This window comes from Microcebus murinus, chromosome 20 (assembly GCF_040939455.1).
Source record: "Microcebus murinus isolate Inina chromosome 20, M.murinus_Inina_mat1.0, whole genome shotgun sequence".
Taxonomy (NCBI): Eukaryota; Metazoa; Chordata; class Mammalia; order Primates; family Cheirogaleidae; genus Microcebus; species Microcebus murinus.
In genome coordinates, this window is record NC_134123.1 from 37,859,747 (window position 1) to 37,877,839 (window position 18,093).

The 18,093-nt window shown below is 60.1% G+C and overlaps 1 protein-coding gene across 1 annotated transcript; it reads left to right on the forward strand.

Moving 5' to 3' along the window:
* Positions 1–482: 482 nt before the first annotated feature.
* Positions 483–17,406, forward strand: ZXDC (ZXD family zinc finger C). The gene is made up of 6 exons (XM_075995952.1): positions 483–1,068; positions 5,159–5,311; positions 5,395–5,473; positions 8,081–8,211; positions 9,600–9,770; positions 16,097–17,406. The coding sequence occupies exons 1-6, from the start codon at positions 936–938 to the stop codon at positions 16,735–16,737; spliced, it is 1,308 nt and encodes a 435-aa protein (XP_075852067.1). The 5' UTR covers positions 483–935; the 3' UTR covers positions 16,738–17,406.
* Positions 17,407–18,093: the final 687 nt, after the last annotated feature.

Here is an 18,093-nt window from a genome sequence, read left to right on the forward strand (position 1 = left end):
GACGTTTTTACGCACGCACGCACGCCGGCGTCGCGCGCGCAGGCGCACTCGCTCGGCTGGGCGGGGCGTGTGGCGCTCGCTCGGAGGCGACGCCGCCGGGCCCAGCCATGGAGTTCCCGACGCTGCTCGCCGCCCCGACCGCGCGCGCCGGCGCCGGCCCGGCCCTCGGCGGCCCCGGCAGGCTGCGGCGCGGCGCGGGAGCCCCCGAGACTCCGGACGCCGCCGCCGCCGCCGCTTCCTCCTCCACTTCCGCCGCCGCCGCGCGCCGCCGCCTGCTGGTGCTGCGCCGCCCGGAAGATGGCGGGCGCGGGGAGGCCGCGGCGCGGCCCGGCGGCGGCGGCCCGGTCGTCGTGCTGCTCGAGGTGGCGCTCGGGGACCCCGCCGCGGCCGCGCCGGCCTGCTCGCAGGGCGGCCCGGGGCCCCGCGCCAGCCCCGAGCCCGGCCCGGCCTCCGCCCGCGGCCTCCCCGCGCCCGCCGTGGCCGGCCGCGACCTGCTGGTGACCCTTGACCCCCGCGGCGGGGTGGGCGGGGTCGTGCTCGCGCCGGAGCCGGCCGCCGGGGGTCAGGGCGCGGCCCCGGGTTCGAGTCCCGCCGCGGCCTCCGCGGCTGCGACACCGGCGGCGGCGACACCGGCGACAGCGGCGACAGCGGCGACAACATCGGGGTTCCGCTGCCCCGAGCCGCGCTGCGCGCTGGCCTTCGCCAAGAAGCGGCAGCTGCGCGTGCACCTGCTGTCGCACGGCGGCGCGGGGGCCGGCGGGGCGGCGGGGCGCGCGCGCCCGTTCCCGTGCCCGCTGGACGGCTGCGGCTGGGCCTTCGCCACGTCCTACAAGCTGAAGCGGCACCTGCAGGCGCACGGCAAGCTGCGGCCCTTCGGCTGCCCCGCGGGCGGCTGCGGCAAGACGTTCACCACCGTGTACAACCTGCGCGCGCACATGCGCGCGCACGAGCGCGGGAGCGCGTTCCGCTGCGAGGTGTGCGGGGAGCGCTTCCCCACCGGCGCCCGGCTCGGCGCGCACCGCCGCAGCCACTTCGAGCCCGAGCGGCCCTACAAGTGCGACTTCCCCGGTGAGCGCCGCGGGCGGGGGCGGGGGAGGGGAGGCGGTGCAAGTCAGGGGACGCAGTGCAAGTGACAGGTGGTGATGCAAGTGACAGGAATGCAAGTGACAGGTGGCGATGCAAATGATAGGTGGCAATGCAAGTGACAGGAGGCGATGCAAGTGACAGGAGGCGATGCAAGTGACAGGAGGCGATGCAAGTGACAGGAGGCGATGCAAGTGACAGGTGATGATGCAAGTCAGGGGAGGCAATGCAAGTGACAGGTGGCCATGCAAGTGACAGGTGGTGATACAAGTCAGGGGAGGCATAGCAATTGACAGGTGGCAATGCAAGTGACAGGTGGCGATGCAAGTCAGGAGTGGCGATGCAAGTGACAGGTGGCAATGCAAGTGACAGGTGGCGATGCAAGTCAGGAGTGGCAATGCAAGTGACAGGAGGTGATGCAAGTGACAGTTGGCAATGCAAATGATAGGTGGCAATGCAAGTGACAGGAGGCAATGCAAGTGACAGGTGGCAATGCAAGTCGGGGGAGGCAATGCAATTGACAGGTGGCCATGCAAGTGACAGGTGGCAATGCAAGTGACAGGTGGTGATACAAGTCAGGGGAGGCAATGCAATTGACAGGTGGCCATGCAAGTGACAGGTGGCAATGCAAGTGACAGGTGGTGATGCAAGTCAGGGGAGGCAATGCAATTGACAGGTGGCGATGCAAATGATAGGTGGCAATGCAAGTGACAGGAGGCGATGCAAGTGACAGGTGATGATGCAAGTCAGGGGAGGCAATGCAAGTGACAGGTGGTGATGCAAGTCAGGAGTGGAGATGCAAGTGACAGGAGGGGATTCAAGTGACAGGTGGCGATGCAAATGATAGGTGTCAATGCAAGTGATAGGTGGCAATGCAAGTCAGGAGAGGCAAAGCAATTGACAGGTGGCAATGCAAGTGACAGGCGATGCAGTGACAGGTGGCAATGCAAGTGACAGGTGGCAATGCAAGTGACAGGAGGCGATGCAAGTGACAGGTGGTGGTGCAAGTGACAGATGTTGATGCAAGTGACAGGTGGCGGTGCAAGTGACAGGTGGCAATGCAAGTCAGGAGTGGCAATGCAAGTGACAGGTGGCGATGCAAATCAGGGCTGGCAATGCAAGTGACAGGTGAAAGTGCAAGTCAGGAGTGGCAATGCAAGTGACAGGTGGCAATGCAAGTGACAGGTGAAAATGCAAGTCAGGGGAGGCAATGCAAGTGACAGGTGGCAATGCAAGTGACAGGTGGCAATGCAAGTGACAGGTGAAAATGCAAGTCGGGAGGCATAGCAAGTGACAGGTGGCAATGCAAGTGACAGGTGGCAATGCAAGTCAGGAGTGGCAATGCAATGACATGTGGCAATGCAAGTGACAGGTGGCAATGCAAGTCAGGAGTGGCAATGCAAGTGACAGGTGGCGATGCAAGTGACAGGTGGCAATGCAAGTCAGGGGAGGCAATGCAAGTGACAGGTGGCAATGCAAGTCAGGGGAGGCAATGCAAGTGACAGGTGGCAATGCAAGTCAGGAGTGGCAATGCAAGTGACAGGTGGCGATGCAAGTGACAGGAGGCAATGCAAGTCAGGGGAGGCGATGCAAGTGACAGGTGGCAATGCAAGTCAGGGGAGGCAATGCAAGTCAGGAGTGGCAATGCAAGTGACAGGTGCCTATGCAAGTCAAGGGAGGCAATGCAAGTCAGGAGTGGCAATGCAAGTGACAGGTGCCTATGCAAGTCAGGGGAGGCAGTGCAAGTGACAGGTGCCTATGCAAGTCAGGGGAGGCAGTGCAAGTCAGGGGAGGCAATGCAAGTGACAGGTGAAAATGCAAGTCAGGAGTCACAATGCAAGTGACAGGTGAAAATGCAAGTCAGGAGTCACAATGCAAGTGACAGGAGGCGACGCAAGTCGGAGGCGGTGCGAGCGTGGGGGTGTGGGGTGCAGGTTTGCGGGCTCTCCGGGTGTGTGCGTGTTGGTGCCTCGCCAGGGACTCGACGCCCCAGTTGCTGGGGGGTTTCCTACTGAGCGACAGCACGCAGGGAATTAATGAATGAATGAATGAATGACACCCGCCCTCCTCAACTTGGCGGCAGAGGCCACAGGCCCCTTTCCAGAGGCTTCCAGCCCAGGGCATGCTGGCTCGCTCACGCCTGTCATCCCAGCACTCTGGGAGGCCGAGGCGGGAGGCTCGCTCGAGGCCAGGAGGTCGAGGCCAGCCTGAGCAAGAGCGAGAGACCCCGTCTATATTAAAAAAAAAAAAAAATAGAAAGAAATTAATTGGCCAAATAAAAATATATATAGGAAAAATGAGCCGGGCGTGGTGGTGCACGCCTGTAGTCCCAACACTCGGGGAGGCCGAGGCAGGAGGATCGCTCGAGGCCAGGAGTTGGAGGCCAGGCTGATGAGCAAGAGCGAGAGACCCCGTCTGTACTAAAAAAAAAAAAAAAAAAAAAGAAAAAACATAAATGAGCTGGACGACGAGAAATATATAGAATGTTTCTGTTCTAGAAGCGTCGGCGTGGAAATCCTGGGAACGTTCTGAGCTGTAGGCTGCACTGGCCGAGGCTCAGCCGGGGCCGGAGGCCGGAAGCAAGTGACCAAGGCCGCCCTGGCTGAGGAGGTGGCGAAAGGGAAAAAGAGGCCAGGTAGCCAGAGGTGGGGCTGGCCACGTCCGGGAGAAGATTCCGGAAGGGCAGAGAACGCAGCCCGTCTCCCGCCAAGGGCTGAAGAGCCCTGGCTCTGGGCACGGTACAGCCCCACAGACGAGGAATGTCGTGGCTGAGTTGTGAGACACAGTCTCGCCTCGCTCACAGCAGCCTCCAGCTCCTGGCCTCCAGCGATCCTCCCGCCTCGGCCTCCCTCCCGAGTAGCTGGGACTACGGGCATGCGCCTCCACGCCCGGCTCATTTTTCTATATATTTTTTAAGTTGTCCAGCTCATTTATTTCTATTTTTTTCTAGTAGAGTTGAGGTCTTGCTCTTGCTCAGGCTGGTGTCGAACTCCTGGCCTCGAGCGAGCCTCCTGCCTCGGCCTCCCTCCCGAGAAGCTGGGACGACAGGCATGCGCCACCACGCCCGGCTCAATTTTTATATATATATATATTTTTGGTTGTCCAGCTAATTTCTTTCTGTTTTTTTTTTAGTAGAGACGGGGGAGCTCGCTCTTGCTCAGGCTGGACTCGAACTCTTGACCTCGAGCGATCCTCCTGCCTTGGCCTCCCTCCCGAGTAGCTGGGACCACAGGCGTGCGCCTCCACGCCCGGCTCGTTTTTGTAGATATTTTATTTGGCCTATCAATTTGTTTGTATTTTTTTTTAGTAGAGACGGGGTCTCGCTCTTGCTCAGGCTGGCCTCCAACTCCTGACCTCGAGCGATCCTCCCGCCTCGGCCTCCTCCCGAGTAGCTGGGACTACAGGCGTGCGCCACCACGCTTGGCTAAATTTGTTCTATATATTTTTAATCAGGCAATTAATTTTCTATTTTTAGTAGAGCCGGGGTCTCGCTCTTGCTCAGGCTGGCCTCCAACTCCCGACCTCGAGCGATCCTCCCTCTTTGGCCTCCCAGAGCGCTGGGATGACAGGCGTGAGCCACCTCGCCCGGCTAATTCTTTTCTATTTTTAGTTGTTTGGTTAATTTCTTTCTATTTCTAGTAGAGACGGGGGTCTCGCTCTTGCTCAGACTGGCCTCGACCTCCTGAGCTGGAGCGATCCTCCCTCCTCGGCCTCCCTCCCGAGTAGCTGAGACTACAGGCATGTGCCACCATGCCTGGCTAAATTTGTTCTATATATTTTTAGTTGTCCAGCTCATTTCTTTCTATTTTTTTAGTAGAGACGGGGTCTCGCTCTTGCTCAGGCTGGCCTCCAACTCCTGGCCTCGAGCGATCCTCCCTCCTCGGCCTCCTCCCAGAGCGCTAGCAGATAGGCGTGAGCCCCCGCGCCCGGCCCGATGCCCGTAACTCCTCAGAGACTGCTTCTTGGTCGCCGTGGTTTTTTTCCCCCTGCCTGGCTTGGGCGTGGCCGGCGTCCCCCGTGGCCCGTGACGTCCGCCCCCGGCGTGATGGGGTGCCGTGCCTCTGTTTCCCCTCAGGCTGCGAGAAGTCGTTCATCACGGTCAGCGCCCTGTTCTCCCACAACCGCGCCCACTTCCGGGAGCAGGAGCTGTTCTCCTGCTCCTTCCCCGGCTGCAGCAAGCAGTACGACAAGGCCTGCCGGCTGAAGATCCACCTGCGGAGCCACACAGGTGACCGGGCGCGGGCCTCCGCCGTCACACCTGGGGCCTGCTGTGTCGCTCACTTCCTTTTGTTTTTGTTTTCTTGAAATTAGGTGAAAGACCGTTTATCTGCGACTCGAACAGCTGCGGCTGGACTTTCACCAGCATGTCCAAGCTCCTGCGGCACAAGAGGTAACGCCAGCCTGTCCCCGGGTGTCATCTGCTTCCCACGTGCCGGCCCGGCCCCGCGGCGCGGGCACTCCGGGAGGCCCAGGCGGAAGGATCGCTCGAGGTCTGGAGTCGGAGGCCGGCCTGAGCAAGACCGAGATCCCCCGTCTCTACTCAGAAAAATAGAAAGAAATGAGCTGGACGGCCAAAAAAAATATATATATATATAAAAAAATTGAGCCGGGCGCGGTGGCTCACGCCTGTCACCCCAGCACTCTGGGAGGCTGAGGCGGGAGGATTGCTCTAGGTCAGGAGTTTAAAACGAGCCTGAGCAAGAGCGAGACCCCGTCTCTACTAGAAATAGAAAGAAATGAGCCAAACAACTAAAAATAGAAAAAAATTAGCCGGGCGCGGTGGCTCACCCCTGTCATCCCAGTACTCTGGGAGGCCGAGGCGGGAGGATCGCTGGAGGTCAGGAGTTTAAAACCAGCCTGAGCAAGAGCGAGACCCCGTCTCTACTGAAAATAGAAAGAAATTAACTGGCCAACTAATATATATATTAAAAAAAAACGAGCCGGGCGTGGAGGCGCGTGCCTGTCGTCCCAGCTACTCGGGAGGGAGGCTGAGGCAGGAGGATCGCTGGAGGCCAGGAGTCGGAGGCCGCTGTGAGCGAGGCTGATGCCACGGCGCTCGCTCCAGCCCGGGTGACAGAGCGAGACTCGGTCTCAATAAAAAAAAAAAAAAGCTCAGTGTAGGTAATTTGGAAAATTGAGAAAACCATAGAAAGAAACGTGCTGAGAATCTGATCATCTGAATGAAGACAGCTTTTCCTATTTTTACTTTTTTAAAACCTTAATTGGCCTACTCGGTATGCAGCGCCTTTTTTATTTATTTATCTCCAGGCTTATTCATTAAAGTAGAACTTTTAGCGATGGGACGGGTAAATTGCAAATCTGCACTCGTGGACTGAAAACAGAAAGATTTTCTTTTCCTTTTCCTTTCGACAGAGTCTCACTCTGTTGCCCAGGCTGGAGTGAGTGCCGTGGCGTCAGCCTCGCTCACAGCAGCCTCCATGCAACTCCTGGCCTCGAGCTATCCTCCTGCCTCAGCCTCCTCCCGAGTAGCTGGGACGACAGGCATGCGCCACCACGCCCGGCTCGTTTTTTCTATATATATTATTTGGCCAATTAATTTATTTCTATTTGTAGTAGAGACGGGGTCTCGCTCTTGCTCAGGCCGGTTTCGAACTCCTGGCCTCCAGCGATCCTCCCCCCTCGGCCTCCCAGAGAGCCGGGATGACAGGCGTGGGCCACCGCACCCGGCCAGAAAGATTTTCTGAAGTGTATTGATCATTTTCTTAAATGCAGAGAGTTCGTAGTTTGGGGTGTTTTGTTTGTTTTGGGTTGGAGGCTCAGTCTATTGCCCGGGCTGGAGTGCCGTGGCGTCAGCCTCCCTCACAGCAGCCTCCATGCAACTCCTGGCCTCAAGCGATCCTCCTGCCTCAGCCTCCTCCCGAGTAGCTGGGACTACAGGCGTGCGCCACCACGCCCGGCTCGTTCTTTTTTCTATATATTTTTAGTTGTCTACCTAATTTCTATTTTTAGTAGAGACGGGGTCTCGCTCTTGCTCAGGCTGGTTTCCAACTCCTGACCTCGAGCAATCCGCCCGCCTCGGCCTCCCTCCCGAGTAGCTGGGACTACAGGCGTGCGCCACCACGCCCGGCTCGTTCTTTTTTCTATATATTTTTAGTTGTCTACCTAATTTCTATTTTTAGTAGAGACGGGGTCTCGCTCTTGCTCAGGCTGGTTTCCAACTCCTGACCTCGAGCAATCCGCCCGCCTCGGCCTCCCTCCTGAGTAGCTGGGACTACAAGTATGGGAGACCATGCCTGTTTCATTTTTTTTTTTTTTTTTTTTTTTTTTTGAGACAGAGTCTCACTTTGTTGCCCAGGCTAGAGTGAGTGCCGTGGCGTCAGCCTCGCTCACAGCAGCCTCCACCTCCTGGGCTCAAGCGATCCTCCTGCCTCAGCCTCCCGGGTAGCTGGGACTACAGGCATGCGCCACCATGCCCGGCTAATTTTTTCTATATATATCAGTTGGCCAATTAATTTCTTTCTATTTATAGTAGAGACGGGGCCTCGCTCTTGCTCAGGCTGGTTTCGAACTCCTGACCTGGAGCAATCCGCCCGCCTCGGCCTCCCAAGAGCTAGGATTACAGGCGTGAGCCACCGCGCCCGGCCCTGGTTCATTTTTTCTATATATTTTTAGTTGGCCAATTAATTTCTTTGTAGTTTGAGTAGAGACGGGGTCTGGCTCTTGCTCAGGCTGGCCTCCACCTCCTGACCTCGAGCGATCCTCCCGCCTCGGCCTCCCAGAGTGCCGGGACGACAGGCGTGAGCCTCCGCGCCCGGCCTAAAGTGGAATATTTAACTACAGGGAAGCTAAATTGCGAATCTACTTGCACAAACTAAAAAACAGAAAGATTTCCCGAAGCGTGCTGATCGTTTCCTTAGACGCAGAGCGATTTCCCAAATGCAGGCCACTGCACGCAGACCCCTGGCCCCGGCCCCGCCCCCCGCGGGTGGCACGCGTGTGCGGGCGTGGCGGTCACCGCGCCGTGTCTGTGTCGCAGGAAGCACCAGGACGACAGGAGGTTCGCCTGCCCCGTGGAAGGCTGCGGGAAGTCCTTCACCAGAGCCGAGCACCTGAAGGGCCACAGCGTCACCCACCTGGGCACCAAGCCCTTCGCCTGCCCCGTGGAAGGTAGCGTGGGAAAGCCTCCCCTGCACCCTGCCCCGCGTCACGCCCGTGTCCCCAGCGGGACGCGCGGTCCGGGCCCCCGACCTCACGCCGGCTGGGCGCCTACCCGCTGGGAGGTCGGGCCCTGCTGCTGCCACCGCCGGCTGCGTCATTGTCATTTAGAGTCCCCCGTCTGATGCGCTGGTGGAGAGGGTCGGGGGACATGGCACGTGGGAAGTGCCCGGTGTTTTTTTTTGAGGCAGAGTCTCGCCCTGTCGCCCGGGCTGGAGTGAGCGCCGTGGCGGCAGCCTCGCTCACGGCGGCCTCCGACTCCTGGCCTCAATCGAGCGAGCCTCCCGCCTCGGCCTCCTCTTTCCCGAGTAGCTGGGACTGCAGGCATGCGCCTCCACGCCCGGCTCATTTTTTCTATATGTATTTTTAATCGTCCAAGTAAATTCATTGGTTTCTGTTTTTTAGTAGAGACGGGGTCTCGCTGTTGCTCGGGCTGGCCTCGAACCCCTGACCTCGAGCCATCCTCCTGCCTCGGCCTCCCTCCCGAGTAGCTGGGACTCCAGGCATGCGCCACCACGCCCGGCTCATTTTTTTCTATATATTTTTAGCTGGCCGATTAATTTCTTTGTGTTTTTAGTAGAGACGGGGTCTCGCTCTTGCTCAGGCTGGTCTCAGACTCCTGGCCTCCAGTGATCCTCCTGCCTCAGCCTCCCTCCCGAGTAGCTGGGACTACAGGCATGCGCCTCCACGCCCGGCTCATTTTTTCTATATATATTTTTACTTGTCCAGCTCATTTCTTTCTAACTTTTAATTTTTCTTTTATATGTATATTTAGTTGGCCGGTTCATTTTTCATTTTCATTTTTATTATATATATTTTAAAAATGTAAATTTATAATATTTAATATATTTCTTTCTCTTCTATTTTTCTTCTTCCCAGTTCAATGAAGTGGTCAATTAATTTCTTTCTATTTTTAGTAGAGACGGGGCCTCGCTCTTGCTCAGCCTGGCCTCCGACTCCTGACCTCGAGTGATCCTCCCGCCTCAGCCTCCCTCCCGAGTAGCTGGGACGACAGGCGTGCGCCTCCACGCCCGGCTCGTTTTTTCTATATATTTTTAATCATCCAAGTAAATTAATTTGTTTCTGTTTTTTAGTAGAGACGGGGCCTCGCTTTTTCTTGCTCAGGCTGGCCTCGACTTCCTGAGCTCAAGCGATCCTCCCTCCTCGGCCTCTCAGAGTGCCGAGACGACGGGCGTGAGCCTCCGCGCCTGCTTTTTTTGACTTTGATTCCTCGAGATGCCGCCGCTCCCAGGGCCATGGGCCTGTGTCCCTCGCGGGTGGCCGGGCCTCGCTGCCCCCGCCGACCCCGAGCGTGTCTCTCTCTCCCTCTCCCCCCCCAGGGTGCTGTGCTCGGTTCTCCGCTCGCAGCAGCCTCTACATCCACTCCAAGAAGCACGTGCAGGACGCGGCCGCCCCGAAGAGCCGCTGCCCCGTCCCCAGCTGCGGCCGGCTCTTCAGCACCAAGCACAGCCTCAAGGCCCACGTGGCGCGGCAGCACGGCCGCCTCCAAGGTCCGCGCGGCCCCCGGCCTCGGCCTGCCGGGAACCCCGCCGTGCCCTCCCCGCGCCCGTCTCCCCGCGCCCGCCTCCCCTGCGTCTCCCTGCGCCCGTCTCCCCGCGCCCGTCTCCCCTGCGTCTCCCCTGCCGTCTCCCCTGTCCTCTCCCCTGCCGTCCCCCCTGCCGTCTCCCCTGCCGTCCCCCCTGCCGTCCCCCCTGCCGTCCCCCCTGCCGTCTCCCCTGCGTCTCCCCTGCCGTCCCCCCTGCCGTCCCCCCTGCCGTCCCCCCTGTCCTCTCCCCTGCCGTCTCCCCTGCGTCTCCCCTGTCCTCTCCCCTGCCGTCCCCCCTGCCCTCTCCCCTGCCGTCTCCCCTGCCGTCTCCCCTGCCGTCTCCCCTGCCGTCTCCCCTGCCGTCTCCCCTGCCGTCTCCCCTGCCGTCTCCCCTGCCGTCTCCCCTGCCGTCTCCCCTGCGTCTCCCCTGTCCTCTCCCCTGCCGTCTCCCCTGCCGTCCCCCCTGCCGTCCCCCCTGCCGTCCCCCCTGCCGTCCCCCCTGCCGTCCCCCCTGCCGTCTCCCCTGCCGTCTCCCCTGTCCTCTCCCCTGCCGTCTCCCCTGCCGTCTCCCCTGCCGTCTCCCCTGCCGTCTCCCCTGTCCTCTCCCCTGCCGTCTCCCTGCCGTCTCCCCTGCCGTCTCCCCTGCCGTCCCCCCTGCCGTCCCCCCTGCCGTCCCCCCTGCCGTCCCCCCTGCCGTCCCCCCTGCCGTCCCCCCTGCCGTCCCCCCTGCCGTCCCCCCTGCCGTCCCCCCTGCCGTCCCCCCTGCCGTCCCCCCTGCCGTCCCCCCTGCCGTCCCCCCTGCCGTCCCCCCTGCCGTCCCCCCTGCCGTCCCCCCTGCGTCACCCCTGCCGTCCCCCCTGCCGTCCCCCCTGCCGTCCCCCCTGCCGTCCCCCCTGCCGTCTCCCCTGCCGTCTCCCCTGTCCTCTCCCCTGCCGTCTCCCCTGCCGTCCCCCCTGCCGTCCCCCCTGCCGTTCCCCCTGCCGTCCCCCCTGCCGTCTCCCCTGCGTCTCCCCTGCCGTCCCCCCTGTCCTCTCCCCTGCCGTCTCCCCTGCCGTCCCCCCTGCCGTCCCCCCTGCCGTCTCCCCTGCCGTCTCCCCTGTCCTCTCCCCTGCCGTCTCCCCTGCCGTCCCCCCTGCCGTCCCCCCTGCCGTCTCCCCTGCGTCTCCCCTGCCGTCTCCCCTGTCCTCTCCCCTGCCGTCTCCCCTGCGTCTCCCCTGTCCTCTCCCCTGCGTCTCCCCTGTCCTCTCCCCTGCCGTCTCCCCTGTCCTCTCCCCTGCCGTCTCCCCTGCGTCTCCCCTGTCCTCTCCCCTGCCGTCTCCCCTGCCGTCTCCCCTGTCCTCTCCCCTGCCGTCTCCCCTGTCCTCTCCCCTGCCGTCTCCCCTGCGTCTCCCCTGCGTCTCCCCTGCCCTCTCCCCTGCCCTCTCCCCTGCCGTCTCCCCTGCGTCTCCCCTGCGTCTCCCCTGCCCTCTCCCCTGTCCTCTCCCCTGCCGTCTCCCCTGCCCTCTCCCCTGCCGTCTCCCCTGCCGTCTCCCCTGCCGTCTCCCCTGCCGTCTCCCCTGCCGTCTCCCCTGCCGTCTCCCCTGCGTCTCCCCTGTCCTCTCCCCTGCCGTCTCCCCTGCCGTCTCCCCTGCCGTCTCCCCTGCGTCTCCCCTGTCCTCTCCCCTGCCGTCTCCCCTGTCCTCTCCCCTGCCGTCTCCCCTGCCGTCTCCCCTGTCCTCTCCCCTGCGGTCTCCCCTGCCGTCTCCCCTGCGTCTCCCCTGTCCTCTCCCCTGCCGTCTCCCCTGCCGTCTCCCCTGTCCTCTCCCCTGCCGTCTCCCCTGTCCTCTCCCCTGCCGTCTCCCCTGCCGTCTCCCCTGCCCTCTCCCCTGCCCTCTCCCCTGTCCTCTCCCCTGCCGTCTCCCCTGCCGTCTCCCCTGTCCTCTCCCCTGCCGTCTCCCCTGCCGTCTCCCCTGTCCTCTCCCCTGCCGTCTCCCCTGCGTCTCCCCTGCGTCTCCCCTGCCCTCTCCCCTGCCCTCTCCCCTGCCGTCTCCCCTGCCGTCTCCCCTGCCGTCTCCCCTGCCGTCTCCCCTGCCGTCTCCCCTGCCCTCTCCCCTGCGGTCTCCCCTGCCGTCTCCCCTGCCGTCTCCCCTGCCGTCTCCCCTGCCGTCTCCCTGCGTCTCCCCTGTCCTCTCCCCTGCCGTCTCCCCTGCGTCTCCCCTGTCCTCTCCCCTGCCGTCTCCCCTGTCCTCTCCCCTGCCCTCTCCCCTGCCGTCTCCCCTGCCGTCTCCCCTGCCGTCTCCCCTGTCCTCTCCCCTGCCGTCTCCCCTGCCCTCTCCCCTGCCGTCTCCCCTGCCGTCTCCCCTGCCGTCTCCCCTGTCCTCTCCCCTGCCGTCTCCCCTGCCCTCTCCCCTGCCGTCTCCCCTGCCGTCTCCCCTGCCGTCTCCCCTGCCGTCTCCCCTGCGTCTCCCCTGCGTCTCCCCTGCGTCTCCCCTGCCCTCTCCCCTGCCCTCTCCCCTGCCGTCTCCCCTGCCGTCTCCCCTGCCGTCTCCCCTGCCGTCTCCCCTGTCCTCTCCCCTGCGGTCTCCCCTGCCGTCTCCCCTGCGTCTCCCCTGTCCTCTCCCCTGCCGTCTCCCCTGCCGTCTCCCCTGTCCTCTCCCCTGCCGTCTCCCCTGTCCTCTCCCCTGCCGTCTCCCCTGCCGTCTCCCCTGCCCTCTCCCCTGCCCTCTCCCCTGTCCTCTCCCCTGCCGTCTCCCCTGCGGTCTCCCCTGCCGTCTCCCCTGTCCTCTCCCCTGCCCTCTCCCCTGTCCTCTCCCCTGCCGTCTCCCCTGCGGTCTCCCCTGCCGTCTCCCCTGCGTCTCCCCTGTCCTCTCCCCTGCCGTCTCCCCTGCGTCTCCCCTGCGTCTCCCCTGCCCTCTCCCCTGCCCTCTCCCCTGCCGTCTCCCCTGCCGTCTCCCCTGCCGTCTCCCCTGTCCTCTCCCCTGCCCTCTCCCCTGTCCTCTCCCCTGCCGTCTCCCCTGCGGTCTCCCCTGCCGTCTCCCCTGCGTCTCCCCTGTCCTCTCCCCTGCCGTCTCCCCTGCGTCTCCCCTGCGTCTCCCCTGCCCTCTCCCCTGCCCTCTCCCCTGCCGTCTCCCCTGCCGTCTCCCCTGCCGTCTCCCCTGCCGTCTCCCCTGCCCTCTCCCCTGCGGTCTCCCCTGCCGTCTCCCCTGCCGTCTCCCCTGCCGTCTCCCCTGCCGTCTCCCTGCGTCTCCCCTGTCCTCTCCCCTGCCGTCTCCCCTGCGTCTCCCCTGTCCTCTCCCCTGCCGTCTCCCCTGTCCTCTCCCCTGCCGTCTCCCCTGCCGTCTCCCCTGCCGTCTCCCCTGCGTCTCCCCTGTCCTCTCCCCTGCCGTCTCCCCTGTCCTCTCCCCTGCCGTCTCCCCTGCCGTCTCCCCTGTCCTCTCCCCTGCCGTCTCCCCTGCCCTCTCCCCTGCCGTCTCCCCTGCCCTCTCCCCTGCCGTCTCCCCTGCCCTCTCCCCTGCCGTCTCCCCTGCCCTCTCCCCTGCCGTCTCCCCTGCCGTCTCCCCTGCCCTCTCCCCTGCCGTCTCCCCTGCCGTCTCCCCTGCCGTCTCCCCTGCGTCTCCCCTGTCCTCTCCCCTGCCGTCTCCCCTGCCGTCTCCCCTGCCCTCTCCCCTGCCCTCTCCCCTGTCCTCTCCCCTGCCGTCTCCCCTGCCGTCTCCCCTGTCCTCTCCCCTGCCGTCTCCCCTGCGGTCTCCCCTGCCGTCTCCCCTGCGTCTCCCCTGTCCTCTCCCCTGCCGTCTCCCCTGTCCTCTCCCCTGCCGTCTCCCCTGCGTCTCCCCTGTCCTCTCCCCTGCCGTCTCCCCTGCCGTCTCCCCTGCCCTCTCCCCTGCCCTCTCCCCTGCCGTCTCCCCTGCCCTCTCCCCTGCCCTCTCCCCTGCGGTCTCCCCTGCCGTCTCCCCTGCGTCTCCCCTGTCCTCTCCCCTGCCGTCTCCCCTGCCGTCTCCCCTGCCCTCTCCCCTGCCCTCTCCCCTCTCCTCTCCCCTGCCGTCTCCCCTGCCGTCTCCCCTGTCCTCTCCCCTGCGGTCTCCCCTGCCGTCTCCCCTGCGTCTCCCCTGTCCTCTCCCCTGCCGTCTCCCCTGCCGTCTCCCCTGTCCTCTCCCCTGCGGTCTCCCCTGCCGTCTCCCCTGCGTCTCCCCTGTCCTCTCCCCTGCCGTCTCCCCTGCCGTCTCCCCTGTCCTCTCCCCTGCCGTCTCCCCTGCCGTCTCCCCTGTCCTCTCCCCTGCGGTCTCCCCTGCCGTCTCCCCTGCGTCTCCCCTGCCCTCTCCCCTGCGGTCTCCCCTGCCGTCTCCCCTGCCGTCTCCCCTGCCGTCTCCCCTGCGTCTCCCCTGCCGTCTCCCCTGTCCTCTCCCCTGCCGTCTCCCCTGTCCTCTCCCCTGCCCTCTCCCCTTCCCACACACAGCCTCTCTCTGTCGCCCGGCCGGAGCGCCGCGGCCTCAGCCTCCGACTCCTGGCCTCGAGCGAGCCTCCCGCCTCGGCCTCCGTCCCGAGTAGCTGGGACGACAGGCACGCGCCACCACGCCCGGCTCGTTTTTTTTCCTATGTATTTATATATTCCTATATATTTTCTATATATTTTTTGTATATATATACTTTTTTATATATTTTTGTATATATATTTTTCTATTTATTTTGTATATTTTTTCTATATATTTTTTCTCTATATTTTTTGAATATATATTATTTTCTGTATATTTATATTCTATATTAATGATCCATTAATCTCTTTCTATTTTTTTTTTTTTTTTGAGACAGAGTCTCGCTTTGTTGTCCAGGCTAGAGTGAGTGCCGTGGCGTCAGCCTAGCTCACAGCAACCTCAATCTCCTGGGCTCGAGCGATCCTTCTGCCTCAGCCTCCCGAGTAGCTGGGACTACAGGCATGCGCCACCATGCCCCGCTAATTTTTTATATATATATCAGTTGGCCAATTAATTTCTTTCTATTTATAGTAGAGACGGGGTCTCGCTCTTCTCAGGCTGGTTTTGAACTCCTGACCTTGAGCAATCCGCCCGCCTCGGCCTCCCAAGAGCTAGGATTACAGGCGTGAGCCACCGCGCCCGGCCTCTTTCTATTTTTTTTAGTAGAGACGGGGTCTCGCTCTTGCTCAGGCTGGTCTCGAACTCCTGACCTCAAGTGAGCAATCCTCCGTCCTCGGCCTCCACGAGTAGCTGGGATGACAGGCGTGCACTGCCACGCCTGACTCATTTTTTTTTTTCTATGTATTTCTATATATTTTCTATATTTTTTTGTATGTGTATTTTTTTCTATATTTTTTCTATATATTTATATTCTATAATATTGATCCATTAATTTCTTTCTATATATTTTTTCTACATATTTTTCCTGTATTTTTTTCCATATATTTATATTCTATATTAATGATCCATTAATTTCTATTTTTTTAGTAGAGACGGGGTCTTGCTCTTGCTCAGGCTGGTCTCAAACTCCTGACCTCGAGCGAGCCTCCCGCCTCGGCCTCCACAAGTAGCTGGGACGACAGGCACGCGCCACCACGCCCGGCTCATTTTTGTCTATGTATTTCTATATATTTTCTATATATTTTTTGTATGTATATCTTTTTCTGTATATTTTTTGTATATATTTTTTCTATATATTTCTACATATTTTTCCTATATATTTTTTGTGTATACATTTTTTCTATATATTTTCTGTTTTTTTCTGTATATTTTTAATATATATTCTATATTAATGATCCATTAATTTGTTTCTATTTTTTTTAGTAGAGACGGGGTCTCGCTCTTGCTCAGGCTGGCCTCCAACTCCTGGCCTCAAGCCAGCGAGCCTCCTGCCTCGGCCTCCACGAGTAGCTGGGACTCCAGGCGTGAGCCTCCGGGCACAGCTCATTTTTTTCTCTATGTATTTTTATATATATTCTATATATTTTTTTCCTATATATTTTTTGTATATTTTCTTCTATATATTTTTTCTATATATTTATGTTGTATATTAACGATCCATTAATTTCTTTCTATATGTTTTTTTCTGTATATTTTTATATTTTTTCTATATGTTTATATTCTATATCAACTATCCATTAATTCCTTTCTATATTTTTTAGTAGAGGCGGGGTCTCGCTCTTGCTCAGGCTGGCCTCCAACTCCTGGCCTCGAGCGAGTGAGCCTCCCTCCTCGGCCTCCTCCCAGAGTGCCGGGGTGACAGGCCTGAGCCTCCGCGCCCGGCCTCCCCTGTGTTTCCGAGCTGGCGAAATGTAACGGGATTTTCACTTTCTTCCCCCCGCAGACCTCTTACCCCCGCTGGAAGCTGCCGGCCCTCTCGTCCCCGCGGCCGCCGAGCTGGGCGCCCCGGGCCAGGCCGACCTCCCCAGCCTGGACCTGGCCGCCCTCTTCTGTGACGCCCAGGCCACCGGCGGTGGCAGTTCCTCGGGGGCGTCCCCCGAGGCCCCGAACTGCGGCATCCTGACCATCGACGTGTCGTCCGTGAGCTCCCCTCTGGGGAGGAACGTGGCGGCCCACGGCCCCTCCGCGGGGCCCGTCGACCCCCTGGTCCTGGTGGCCCACGGGGACCTCGGCCCCGGCCTGGACGGGGCCCCCCTCGTCCTGGGCGCCGCGGGCCCCGTCCTGCAGCAGGTGACGGTCAGCGCGGGCGGGCTGGGCTGCCTGGTGGCGCTGCCCGTCAGGGACCTGGGTCCGGACCCCCCTTCCGCCGGCGGCGGCGGCGACGCGGTGGCTGCCGTTGCGCCAGCCCTTTCGGCCGCATCCCGAGGACACGTCCCGGTCAAGCCGGAGCGGGACTCGCCTCCCGGCCCCGAGGGAAGCCGAGGGCCGCCCCGGGCCGGGTCGCAGGGACAAGCCACCCCGGACACGGAGCTCGGCGCGGCCGCCGCCACCACGGGCCTCTACTTGGTAGGAGGCGCCCTGTAGCGCCCTCTCCCCTCTCTCTCTCTCTCTCTCTGTCTCACACGTGCTCTCGAGGAGATTCCGGATCATTCCTTCCCGTGCGGACGGACTGGGCCTGGGGGAGAGACCGCAGCCCCCCGGCCCCGAGTCTGGAGAAATCCGAGCCTGAACTTGACCCCGGGGACCCACGGGCAGGTCGGCTCCAGCCGAGCCTTAAATCCTCGCGTGTTTTCTAGAATTAGGGGGATCAGGCTGGACGGTTCTCTGATCCGCCTCCTCTCGAATTCTGGGGGTCCCACCGTCGTGTCTGCGTTTTCCTGAAACAAAAAAAAAACAAAAAACGCAGGGGGTTTCGAAATGGTCCCGATTTGTCCACGCTTTTCAGCTTTTTGTGCTTTTCCCCTAAAAAAAAAAAAAAAAAAGAGTCCCAGGAGAGGAGGGATTTGTGACATACAAAATTACCTTCGAAGGTTCGATGGGAAATTTAAAGCCACGCCAAAATATTTTTTTGTTTGTTTGTTTTGTTTTTAAATTCGAATTAACAAGGGGAAAAAAAAAATTAATGGAGTGGTGTATGATCATTCATTCTTGCGGGATTATAATAGTCCTGTTTGAATTTTGAGGCCCGATAATTAGCACGCTTTGATTATGTTTATATCAAGTATACACTTAATATAATTTAAAGTAACTTAAGCTTTCTTGAGAGAGAGAGAGTCTTAATTTCCTCGGTCTCAGATGGGAACGATCAAATAGGTTTGTTTTTTTTTTTCCTCCTCCGTTTGCCCAGCTTCAACGGCCAGTGACGTTGATATCGTTGACAAATGTTAAATCTCATCCCAGCACTCTGGGAGGCCGAGGCGGGAGGATCGCTCGAGGTCAGGAGGTCGAGGCCAGCCTGAGCAAGAGCCAGACCCCGTCTCGACTAAAAATAAACAGAAATTAATTGGCCAACTAGAAATAGATAGAGAAAAAAAATAGAAAGAAATTAATTGGCCAACTAAAAATAGAGAAAAAAATAAGCCGGGCGTGGAGGCTCACGTCTGTCATCCCAGCACTCTGGGAGGCCGAGGCAGGAGGATCGCTGAAGGTCAGGAGTCGGAGGCCAGCCTGAGCAAGAGCGAGACCCCGTCTCTACTAAAAATAAAAAGAAATTAATTGGCCAACTAAAAATATATAGAGGAAAAAAAATTAGCCAGACACAGTGGTTCACGCCTGTAATCCTAGCACTCTGGGAGGCCGAGGTGGGAGGATCGCTCGAGGTCAGGAGTTGGAGGCCAGCCTGAGCAAGAGCGAGACCCCGTCTCTACTAAAAATAAAAAGAAATTAGTTGGCCAACTAAAAATATATATAGAAAAAAAATTAGCCGGACACAGTTGCTCA